Here is a 12,432-nt window from a genome sequence, read left to right as displayed (position 1 = left end):
CAGCGCAGCCCTGATTCAGGGCTCAAACTCACAAACCTGGAGATCGCGACCTGAGCCAAAACCCGGAGTTGGACACTTAACCAACTGTGCCACCCAGGTGCCTGGGAGCTAAATATATATCTAGTTACAAATAGATGCTGGATCCAGACTGCCTGGGTTTGAATCCTGACTCCATCATTTACTAATTATGTAACCTTGGCTAAATTATATAATCCCTGGATGTCCCAGATTCATACTCGGTGTAATAGGGGTAATTAACAGTATCTATCTTATAGAGATGTGAGGATTAAATGTGTAAATGTATAGAAAATGCTTGTAACAATGTCAGGAAAGTAGTAAATATTATATAAATGTTAGTTGTCATATTTAACAATTTATTTCAGCAGATCCTGTATTGTTGGTCAGAGTTCTACTCTTAAACACAATAAAACTTGAATTTTTTTTTTTCCATTAAAACTTGAATTTTGATCTCATCTTGAACTTGGTGGTATCTCTAAATAATATGTTAGAGTGTTATGCTCCTGTGAGACACATTTTCTGGTGGCCTTTCTCGTGTCTGAACTTGAGTACTTAATTTGGAAACATAAGTTAGCACTTTGTTTTGTTAAGTTATTTGACTAGTGTTAGCTTTGTGTCACCAGCTTGACTGACTTTAAGCTCTTGGAGAATTAAAATGATTTCTTAGTATCCCTTATAGACAAAATATAATGAGAGTGTAATACTTAATGATCAGTTATTACAGGCAGAAAGTAACATAGAATCAGTATATCATTTCATGTTTAAGAAGTTTGTTAACATCTAAAACATAATCTTATTCGTGTTTTATTTATTTTTTTAGGTTCCTAAATATTTGTCCCAGCAGTGGGCTAAAGCCCCTGGAAGAGGTGAAGTTGGGAAACTGCGGATTGCTAAGTAAGTTATTTATTTTTGACATCTTAAAAAGCTGTTTTTTGAAATTTTTGTAAGTGCTTTTAAAAGTAATAGCTCTTTTTCAGATAGAGAATTTACCTGGAAAATGAGAATAAGCACGTCAAGGATTGTTGAGAGATGTTTAGGTGCACTTGTGTATTTGTGTGCGTGTGTATAGATATGCGTGCATGCACACACATACAGCCCTCTCTCGTGATAGGTGTAAATATAAAGTCAGATTTATTGGTAAAACTTACTGGCAGTGAAGCAGCAGAGTATGTAGCTCCTTCATCCCTCCATCTTCTCTACATCTTGTGAATAGGTATGCTTGGGTTGGGTATAACTGGAGGCTCCCAGTTAAGTGCTTCAGTAGAAAGACTGCCATGGTGCCACCATGTCTATTTATAGAGGTATTGGAAGAGGGTAGGGAAAGCCAGGAAAACAATGTAAACATCTGATTGATGAAATGACCTTGTTAAAAAGGGAAGCCTCTCTCAAAGCTCAGCTGGTATCAGCCAGAGGCCTTGCATTCCACCCTGTTCATTCATTTGTAACTAAACTTTAATCAGATTTTCCTGCTTACTACTCCGTTGAAATAGCTCTACTCTGTCTCTTTATCAGTTAGCTTTTGCTTCACTACAAATCACCCCAAAATTTAGTGGCTTAAAACGGAAACCATATTATTTGCTTATAATTCTCTGGGACATTTCTGTTTGGGACTGACCTGGCTTTCCTGGCTAGAAGGACCTCATTCATGTGTCTAGTGGTTGGCTTGCTCTCAGCTGGGGCAGTGGCCATGTGTTATTTATCTGTAGCATGCTCATTCACATGATGGTGAAAGTTCTAGTAGCAAAAAAGAGGTAAGTCTCAATGTGCAAGCGCTTAGCAAACCTGTGTTTATATCATGTTTGCTAGAGTCCTACTGAGAATGCAACTCATAGCCAAGCCCAGGTTCAAGGGGAGAGCAATAGACTGGTGGGGGTCACTGCAAAGGATTTGTAGTCCTTTTTTGCAATCTAGCACATCTACATTCCTAAATCTGAGCATCAACTGTCAGCCTTAATTGTCCTTCAACAGAATTTTGACATAGTGATCATTCTTATCTTCAGACACTTTTTTCATTTCACTTGTGGGACACCACTCTCTTGATTGTCTTCCGTAGGGGACTGTACCTTCTCAGTCTGTTGCTGACTTCTCCTGATCTTCTCAATCTCTTAACTGTTATTTGACCCCAGGGTTTTCTTTCTAGTTCTTCTTCTTTTTTTTTTCTTACTTTGTATCTTTTAACCCTTCATTTTGTTTTAACAAGATATTGATTGGAAACAGGCATGATTTTATATCCAACTTTCTCAAGTTAGGTAAGGACAAGTAACAATTTATTTTCTCAAGAAATGGTTACACATTTAATAATGGAACTGGGCTTGAATTCAGGCCTTTGAATGGTAAAAAAAACTCCAGTAGGTTTCCCTTCCGGCTCTGTCACTTACTATCTGTGAGTCTGTACAGGCCACTTAATCTTTTGAGTTTAGGTTCCTTATGTCTGAAGTTGCCTGTTTTGCATGTATTTTTTGTGAATCCATTGAAATAATATGGACATAGTTGTCATTTATTTGTATATATAACTTTAGAAAATTAACGTATTTCTGGAAAGTTGTAGATAAATCATATTTTTTCTTGAGTTATACTTTTATTGAAAGTAAAAGGGAATGCAGACTTTGCATGCTTTTAATTGAAATCTGGGGTGATCTTTTTTCTTTTTCAACGTGGAATCCCTTATAATGCAAATAATTACTTTTTCAGTTGTGAACTTCAGAATTTCTTATAATTGGCTTTACTGAAAATGGGAGCCACTATCAAGGTAAAATCTCAGTGATAAATGTCACTGAAGAAAGGCAGACTATGGGAAAAATGTATTTGAATGGGGGAACTATTTTGTTTTATGTAATAACTACACTAGAGCTCAAGACCCAGATCCTCATCTTAACTGGCTATTGATAATTATTTGGCTTTAGGTCTCAAAGCCTTAGTTTTTTGTTTGTAAAATGTGCATAATAATGCCTTACCACCATAGAGTGTTGTTAGACAAAATAGCTTATGGTTTGTTAAGATGCTTTGTAAATTTGGGGCGCCTGTGTGGCTCAGTCGGTTAAGTGTCCGACTTCGGCTCAGGTCATGATCTCATGGTTTGTGGGTTCAAGCCCCATGTCGGGCTCTGTGCTGACAGCTCAGAGCCTGGAGCCTGCCTTCGGATTCTGTGTCTCCCTCTCTCTCTGACCCTCCCCTGCTCACGTTGTCTTTCTCTCTCAAAAAAAAATAAAACATTTTTAAAAAATTTTTAAAAAGATGCTTTGTAAACTCAAATGTTGTCCTTTTTCTGCCATGAATATTGTGTTCCTCAGAACCTCTGTGAGAAGAAAATATCCTGGTTGAGCAATGTAAAATCTTTTCTTTTTTCCTTCTTCTTTTACTTTTTTTTTTGTTGTTGTTGTTGTGGGGAAGAAGGGACTCTATATTGGGAAATAGGATAAAAGCCGAGGCTCAGGAACCCTCTGCAAGGGCTTTGATCCTGAAGTAAAGGCAGCAAGCTAAATAAGCAACAGTGGGTGTGTTGCAGTTCCTTTATCCTTTATCACCCTTTGCTGGGGAGAAAATTTCAAGCTCTTTTTCTTCCTTAATTTAAAGCAGACAGTTTACACAGTTGCATCCAACATAGGGTGGCCATACTCCCAGGTTTGCTGGGAATGTTCCAGTTTATATGTTTTCCCTGTGCAGTTATTAATAGTGTCCCAGCTTTCACTCTCTTAAGTGTCCTGGTCTTGACAGTAAACGATTTGCCTTTAATGTTATTAGGTGTGCATGTATTTTTTACGTTAGCAGAAAGATCTGGCAGATCTTCTACCTAACATGAAATACAATCAGTCTTGTCTTATAGGTCTAGATCCTTTAAATGAGGAGAACAGCTTTATAGTAATTACTAACATTGCTATGGAAGTGCTTAAAAATAGCTTGTTCCATAGTAGGCCTCCTGGCTGGCTGTCTTGTTTGTGGTGTTAATTCACTTAGTTTTCATTCCTTTTACTGAATTACTAAATTTACTATTAAGTGTAGGGTAATGAGGAATGGCTTCACAGTACTTGTGACAAGGCTATCAGGATTTTAGTTGATTTCAAGCTAAGTAGTCATCAGGCTTATGTGGCTATAAACAAAAGGCTCCCTTAATAGATGTTTGTTGTGTAGGATGAAGTGGGAGGATAATCGCACTCTTTCCTTTGCCAGTTAGCATATCGTGCAAATATTAAGTTCACTTCTTAGTGCTGTACTTAGAGACATGGACAAATAAGTTCCTTTAGTAGAGTGAGACTAGGACAGTGAGAAAAACTAAAAAAACTCAGTGTCCTGTGAGGAATATATGAAGGTACTATGTCTGTTGAGAGAAGATTAAGGCAGACCAGGTGAAACCATCATCAAATATTTGTAAGGCTAGGAGATGTATAATCAAGTATTGATTCGTAGAGGCAGATTAACCAGTTTATGGATTATCTGTGTGGTAAGAAAATGTATATTTGGGTAAAACATGAAAACAAGGTTTTAAAGAGCCAGTGTGGCATACTAGCTATGAGTAGGAATATGGAGTCATTCAGCTCTGGGCTTTATCTAGTCCTTGTTACTTACTAGCTATGTGACTTCAGGTAAATTGCTTACCCTCTCTGTTTCCTCATCTATTAAAAGGTGGTGGTATTAATACTTCATGGGTTCAGTGCATGTAAAATAGCCACTAGTGTTCACCTGCTGTTGTTCCACATACTACATAGTACAGACACTGGCCTTGCATCATGTCTGATGTGGTGTGGGTATGACCTCCCTTCCCTGGCACATCTTCCGAAGGAGCAGCAGCTTGCAGTGCAATAGGCCAGAAGCTAGGAAAATCTACATGGTGCAGTTGTTCGTTCCAGACAGGGCTTTGGAGTAGAGGAATTGCGAGAGGCAGAGGAAGGGGACAAAACATGCAGGTGGGACTGCACCTCTCCCCAAATTTGGTTCTGTTTATACCTGAAAACAGGAGAATCCAGCCTGTTGTAACAGCTGGTGACATTTGGGCCTTTTCTCTTAGGCAGTTTATGCCATGTTTCTAAACCATTGCACTTGGATTATTTTTATACCTTTGGACATATAATGTGCATTGCATTTCATTTAGCTTGTAGTTTTGCTTTAGGTTAAGTTTTATTTAAAAACATTTTCTTAAATGTTTATTTTTGAGAAAGAGAGAAAGAGAGAAAGAGCGTGAGCAGTGCAGGGGTAGAGAGAGAGGGAGACAGAATCCGAAGCAGGCTCCAGGCTCTGAGTTCGAGCTTTATTTCTAAACACATTTAACATTTAAGGTCATGTGGAGGGCCACTAATAAAAAATATGTGAACAAAAAAATCACTGAGATAGAGTTTTTCTTTTATAAAATTGACTACATTTAGAAATTCTTACTGTTGATAGGAGTTTAAATAGGTGCAAACTTTCTGAAGGCCAGCCTGGCAACATATATATGTGTTCATATACGTATATGACACACTCATGTGTACTTGCACATACATTACTGCCCAGAACAAAGTAGAATAATAATCTTACTGTTTCTCTGCCAGTTAGCTCACAGTGCAAACAGGTCAGTTCTTGGTGCTGCCCTTATAGAAGGACACAAACTCATCCAGCAGTGTGGGACTGGGATAATGAGAAGGCTAGAAATATTAATAATAAAGTATTCATGCTCTTGACCCAGCATTTTCATGGAACTTAGCTTGTAGAAGAAATAAGTTAGTGATACAAAGATTGAAGATACTCATTTTATCATTGTTATCGAGAAAAATTAGTAACATTCTCAAATCCCTTAGCAAGGAGTTAATGAAGTAAACTGGGCACATTTTGAAATTATTTAATACTTTTTCTAATTTAAAACCTTTTTCGTTAAAAATAATTTTATTTTAATTTTAAGTAGGCACCATGCCCAGTGTGGGTCTTGGACTCATGATGGCAAGATCAAGAGTTGCATCCTCTACCGACTGAGCCAGCCAGGCACCCTAGTACTTTTATTTTAAAACAATTTCAAGCTACAGTAAAGTTGGAAGAAGAGTATAAAGAACTTTTGTGGGGTTTTTTTTTTTTTTCTACATAAGGACATTCTCCTACAGTAACCATAGCACACCCTCCAAATCAGTAGGTTAACATCAAATGGTACTACCTAAACCTTAGACTTTATTCAGGGTTTGCCAGTTGTCTCCAGACTGTTTCATAGCAAAGGGATCCAGTCCACAATCTTGAATTATATTCTGTTGTCTGTTCTCTCAGTTTCCTTAAATCTAGAACATTTGGAAGTCTTTCCTTGACTTGTATACTGTATAAATGTCAACATGCTTGATGTTTTCATGAAATTTGAGTTTGTCTGATGTTTCTTCATGATTAGATTGGGGTTATACACCTTTGGCAAGAAAATCATGAAGGTGAAACTGGGTTCTTACTATATTTTAGCAAGGTTTATGTGTTTTCATTTTTTTTCATTACTGGTAGTGGTAACTTTGATCACTTGATTAAAGAGTGTCTTTGTTGCTTTTTCATTGTAAATTTACTCTTTTCCCTTTTATAATTAGTGTTCTATCAGGTAGTACTTTGACACTATGTATAATTCCATTTCTCATCAAATTTTCCACTTTATTAATTTATCTATGCTAGTGTGAACTCACGGATTCCAGTTTTAGTCAGTGAGTCACAGTTTGTTACTGTCATTTATTTCATGTTCAAATTGCCCAAAATGCAGCCACTGGAAGCTCCTTCTTGCCTGGTTCCCTTGTCCCTTTGTTACATGTACAGTTCAGTAGTGTGGTCCCGTGGCCTTCTGGCATGCCTTCATCATTCTTTGAGCACTTACTTTTTGTCATAGAGAAATGGTTTAGACTCATCTTGTATATTTCTGTCAGAGTCTGGAGTCAGGCATTTTTCCATGGAGTCTTAGGTCTTCTTATTTTTTTAATGTTTATTTATTTGGAGAGAGAGACAGAGAGAGAGAGAATGAGAATAAATCTCAAGAAGGCTCCACTCTGTCCGCACAGAACCTGACTTGGGGCTCCATCTCATGAACCATGAGATCATGACCTGAGTGGAAATCAAGAGTCGGATGCTTAACTGGCTGAGCCACCCAGGTGCCCCCATGGAGTCCTGGTTCTTTCTAGAGGAAAATGGTATTTAGAAACTAAGATCTGGATATCACAGGTGCTCATTGCTGCCTCCAGACCCTGTCAGTGGGCAGAACTAGGAAGTACAATGTGCACATACATCTTTACACCTAGATTTATTTGTATATTTACATATGTTGTAAATAATTTACACCAATATCTAGTTCTAGCTTCACACCCAGACTGTTTCTGGTTTTCTCCCTTTTCATGTTTGTACCTCTTTTCTGAAAGTGAAGAACCTAGTTCCTGTTCTATTTAATATATATTCACTTTTTTGCTCATGCTTCTGTTCTTGTTTAGAACCCTCTCTTCCCCACCAGTGTGTGAACATCCTGTTCACCCGACTTGGGCTCTAGCATCCCACAGTAGGCTACTACCTTTGCAGTTCTCCACAGGGATGCTTTCCTCAGGGCATTCAGACTTTCATCCCCTCCTGTCCTCCTAGGCATGACTACTTAACGCCTCTAGGGCTGAAACAGCCTGCTTCAGGTTTCTTCCAAGGTGGATGTCCTGGAGCTTGAATGGAGGAGGGGCAGAGGGAAGAGGAGAGAGAGAATCCTAAGTAGGCTCCACGCACACCCAGTGCAGAGCCTGACTCCAGGCTGTATCTCACAGCCTGTTCCATCTCACAACTATGAGATCGTGAAATCAAGAGTAGGATGCTTAACTGAATGAGCCACCCAGGTGCCCTCCCTCTTTTTCCCCTGACCCTGCTAGGTTCTGACACACTTGTTGTTGAAGCATTCCTTTATGGGGATGGCTTCCTTACCCTTCTGGGCTCTGACACCTTGCCCCAGGCTGTCCCCTCAGCCCCAAGCTCTTGCTTTCCATCCCACTTGGGTTATGCTTTCCCTACTCAACCCAGTCTTCAGATACCCACCTTGCTTGGCTTCACCTAATGGTTTTTGAGCTGACTTTTTCAGGAAGGGGATGCATGAATAGGAATTAAAACAAAACCAACAAAAAATCCTGGAGCATAGTTAAAGACTTGGTATTATTTGGTTGTTTTTCTTACCTTGGAAAAGGGGGTGTTTTATTGGCTGTCAGTGATCAGTGAAAAGTCTCCTCCCATTGATGTCAGATCTAAGTATTTAAAAAGTGTAAGAACAAGGAAAGACAAATGATTAATTTTTTAAAAAGGCCAGAGGACCTGGGCTGGAGTCTAAATAAACAGTGGTGGGGTATTGAGAAATGGACTCAGAGTGATGAAGGACTAACTGCATAGCATTGTGAGGCATTCAGTGAGAGGGTGGACTAACGTGTTCACTTCATTCATTCCTGTGAGGATATCACTGTGTTTTACAGTAGTTGATGTTTATAATTTTAACCACAGGTCATCCTGAAAAGGATATATTTTATTGGTAATATGGAACAACAAAAGGTCACATATACTTCATACATTTATACACCAAGACAAAAGAATATGTAATCCTTTTAAAATAAGTCTTAGGTCTTCAAGTACTAATTTTTATTATAGAAAATTAACTCACCTAGAGTTCATCAATCTCTTATCATTCCAGCCAAGATGATGTTGTAAGTAAATATATGAAAATAAAACTGTCATCCTCTGTTGTGTTCCCTAATTGCATCTGGGTGATTTTCTTGTCCCCCAGACTGGAAATGTCAGCATGATCTTTAATCAGTCCTTTTCCCCTTGCTTCCTTCTTCTAGTCATTTCTTCTTCTGTCAGTTCTGACAGCTCAGATACCCTGCCACACACTCCTCCTCCTTGCATTCTGCCATTATCTGGTTAAAGCCTTCATTACTTTTTTGTGAGTTTTTGCATTAACCTCAATTCAATTCAGTAAACATTCCGCAAGTGCTTTCCCTGCATCTTTGCCTTTATTTTGATTGCAGCGCCTCTGTCTGAAAGGTAGCTAAACTAAATGCCCCTAGAAGCCAGGGCCAGGGGTAATAGGGAAGGGACTGCAGTGAATTCATTGCCTGTCTGTGCATCTCAAAGGGATTATTGTCATACTGAATTGAGTGGGGGAGGGCATTGCTGCCAAATCATTCAGTCTTTTGAGAGGAGCTGGCAATGCATATTTTTACTTGAAATCTTAGAAAATTTTCACTTCTGTTTAAGGTGGTTCCCAACAGAAGGAGGATCAACATTGCATTTTAATATGTGAAAGACTCTGAGGAGTCCTGAGGTAAATAAATCTGTTTAAAATTCTGGATTCCTTAGTCTGGCCTAAGAGGCTCTTTACCACTTGACTCAAGCCTACTATTCACTGATGTTAGAAAGAATGTGCTAGATCTCATTTCTGTGTTTAATTGGATTATTCTCTTAACCTGAAATGCCTCCATGTTGTTGACCTCATCTTTCATTTAATTCATCTTTTGCTAGCTTTCTCATCTACATTTTCATGACAGCATGTTGTACCTCTCATAAAGTTATTATCCTGTTCATGTTCATGGATTGGATCTTTTTGCATTAAACTAGTACCTTTGAGGACAAAGACCTGTGTTCATACTGTACCATGCACTTGGCACAGTGCCTAATGGTTGTAGACACTTAATGACAGAATGAGTGTTTGAGCCCCTAAATGAAGGCAGGTTGGAACTCAATCTGGTGTTAAGGAGAAACAGTAGTTTTCTAACTGGTCTTCATATCCATTTTATATATATTTTCTGGTACAAGTTTCTAGGAGCATACTTTATACTTTATTCTTTTGTTCATACAGTACATGTGGCTCTCTATTGTCTAAGGAATAAAGTCTATGCTCTGCACTGTGATATTCAGGATATTCTATGATCTAGCCTCAGTTCTCCTTTATAGTTCATCTCCCATTTTTTCTTAGTTTGTACTGTTATACCCAGATCACCGACCAGAGACCACTGGGGAGACCGAGTCACACATGCAAAGGCAAAGGACTTTATTACGGGCTCACAGACTTCACCAGCACCGTGGATCCGTGCTGAGAGCCCCGAACAAGGGCAGAGTAGGGTTTTTATGGGGTTTGTGACAGGGGAGTTACAGAAGTTGTGACATGGGAACAGCGATCCAGTCATAATTATACAACATCATTGACAGCGGGTTTGACCATACACATTGTCTAGAGTATTCGTTACTGTTGGCGGGATCCAGTTACAACATTTAGAGTACCTTTAAATTCAACCAATCACAGAGCGAGCCTAAGGTCTTGTTCGGCGACTAACGGGTTAACTTTAACATTAGGTTACAGGGTCCTATCTATAGTTTCTATCTCCAGGCCTCTCCCTTAGTATTGTGGAGGGTGGTCGCTGGTCTTTCCTGATTGGGTGTTGCAAGGGTGGTTTCTCCTGCCTTGGGCAATGTGTAACTGCCTGATAGTTTCGGGGAAGCTGAAACTCAGGCCTTCTAGTTTAGAGGGGAAACTTAAAGCCTGTCATGGAGTCAGTTTGGTTTAGATGTTTAGACTTGTGGCCTTATAGTACTCTCCCAGCCAAATGTGACTACATTTTCATGATCAGACTCTTTGTGGCTTTGCCCAGCTGATACTTCTGATATATATTCCTAATTCAGCCTGTTGAATTCCTGATACCCTTCAAGATTTAGCTCAGGCTTTCTCTTTTGTTAAGCCATTCCTCAACTCTTAGAATAGAAGAAATGTTCTCCTATCTGATCCTGGCACATTGGGGTTCTCTTAATTAAACATTAATTAAAATGTATCTCTTGTATACTGAGAACAAACTGAGGGTTGATGGGGGAGAGGGGAAAATGGGTGACGGGCATGGAGGAGGGCACTTTTTGGGATGAGCACTGGGTGTTAAGTGAAAACCAACTTGACAATAAGCTATATTTAAAAAATAAAATTGGGAAAAAAAATAAAAAATAAAAAATAAAATTGGGGTGCCTGAGTGGCTCAGTCAGTTAAGCATCTGACTTCGGCTCAGGTCATGATTTCACGGTTCGTGAGTTTGAGCCCCGTGTTGGACTCTGTGCTGACAGATCAGAGCCTGGAGCTTCTTTCAGATTCTCTGTCCCCCCCGCTCTGTGCCTATACCACTCGCGTTCTCTCTCTCTCTCTCAAAAAATAAACAAACATTAAAAAAATTAAAATTTGTAGTTGTAGATGTAGCTTTTATATCTTTTGGCTGGGCACAGCTCTTACACTCAGTACTTTGCTTATAGTAGATATTTAATATATATGTTTTAAATCAGGCTATTAGACACACACGTAGAAATAAAGGTAAGAATTTTAACGAGATCGTTACTTGGGTAAACTATTATTAGGACATGTTGTAATAGTGTTAAGTGATACAAACTTATAATATCTACACAGGGGATTAATGTTTTTATTTTTACCAAATGAATACAAGTGGTTTAGTTGAGGACAGCCAAGGGTAAATATTAGTTGGTCTATGTAAGTGCTATATTTTATATAAATATGAAATAGTGTTATTTCTTTTAATTCTTAACATACATTTGAAGAAAACATGAAATCTAAATAAAAGTTTTTCCTTTCTTTTAGGAATCAAGGAAGGACTGAGGTAAGATTATTTCTATGAATATTTTATTGAAAACTTGAGGTTATTTTACCATGTATTAGTAAGAGTAAAGAGAAGGTGCTGTTTGCTTTCTGGAAAACTACATCAAAATAGTGACTGATGGTGAGGAACACATAACGGTATAAATGTCACTTTTGTGTGAATGAATGGACTCCTTTCTTGTTGTTCATTCTTAGCATTTTTCTGCTTTGACCTAAAATATCCTGTCACTGGGTACCAAGAGGCTTACTCTTGCTTCAATATTACTCTAATATTATTTCAGTTTGGCCAAAGTAGTTGGTCTGGATTTTTCAGGCCTTTGGGTTCTGACTCATCAAGTCTAGGACATAATTGTAGTACCTATCACATAGTAGAGAAATATTTAATAAATGCTTTATAATCTTTCCTATGTGGTTAGGAGATTAGTATTTTATGTTTATAAAAATTCCTTTGATGTAAAATGTGATGTTCCTTTGGGGAGAGCTGGTATATAGTAAAAATCCTTTTGAAAGAAGATCTACTATGTCTTTTGAATTCTAAACCTCAATATTGAATTACCTTTGTAACTATTTAGTTGTATTTGTTAAAATATTAAAAAATAAAACAGCACCAAATACTCCTACGGTAGTCCTTAAGACCTAAAAAAGGAATACATTCTCTGCTTATGGGAATGTTTAAGCTTTCTTAGTAATAGCTTACTTTTCCCCCCTTGAAGTACAGTTGCCTTTTAAATACTCTTAGAATATTCATTCATTAAGCAAATACTGTTTTCCTTCTATGTGCCAGGCCATTTGCTATGTATTTATTTATATTATATATTTTAAGTATATACATTTAT

The 12,432-nt window shown here is 38.1% G+C and overlaps 1 protein-coding gene across 1 annotated transcript in view; it reads left to right on the top strand.

The window, feature by feature from the left end:
* Positions 1–12,432, top strand: part of GTF2F2 (general transcription factor IIF subunit 2) — a 155,680-nt gene that overhangs the window by 16,216 nt on the left and 127,032 nt on the right. Inside the window, exons 2-3 of the mRNA XM_039254380.1 lie at positions 839–912; positions 11,579–11,597. Coding sequence (XP_039110311.1) covers positions 839–912; positions 11,579–11,597 — 93 coding nt within the window. The remainder of the gene's footprint in view (positions 1–838; positions 913–11,578; positions 11,598–12,432) is intronic.

This window comes from Hyaena hyaena, unplaced genomic scaffold (assembly GCF_003009895.1).
Source record: "Hyaena hyaena isolate Hyena2069 unplaced genomic scaffold, ASM300989v1 scaffold_483, whole genome shotgun sequence".
NCBI classification, from domain to species: Eukaryota; Metazoa; Chordata; class Mammalia; order Carnivora; family Hyaenidae; genus Hyaena; species Hyaena hyaena.
This window is presented reverse-complemented; position numbering and strand designations above follow the sequence as displayed.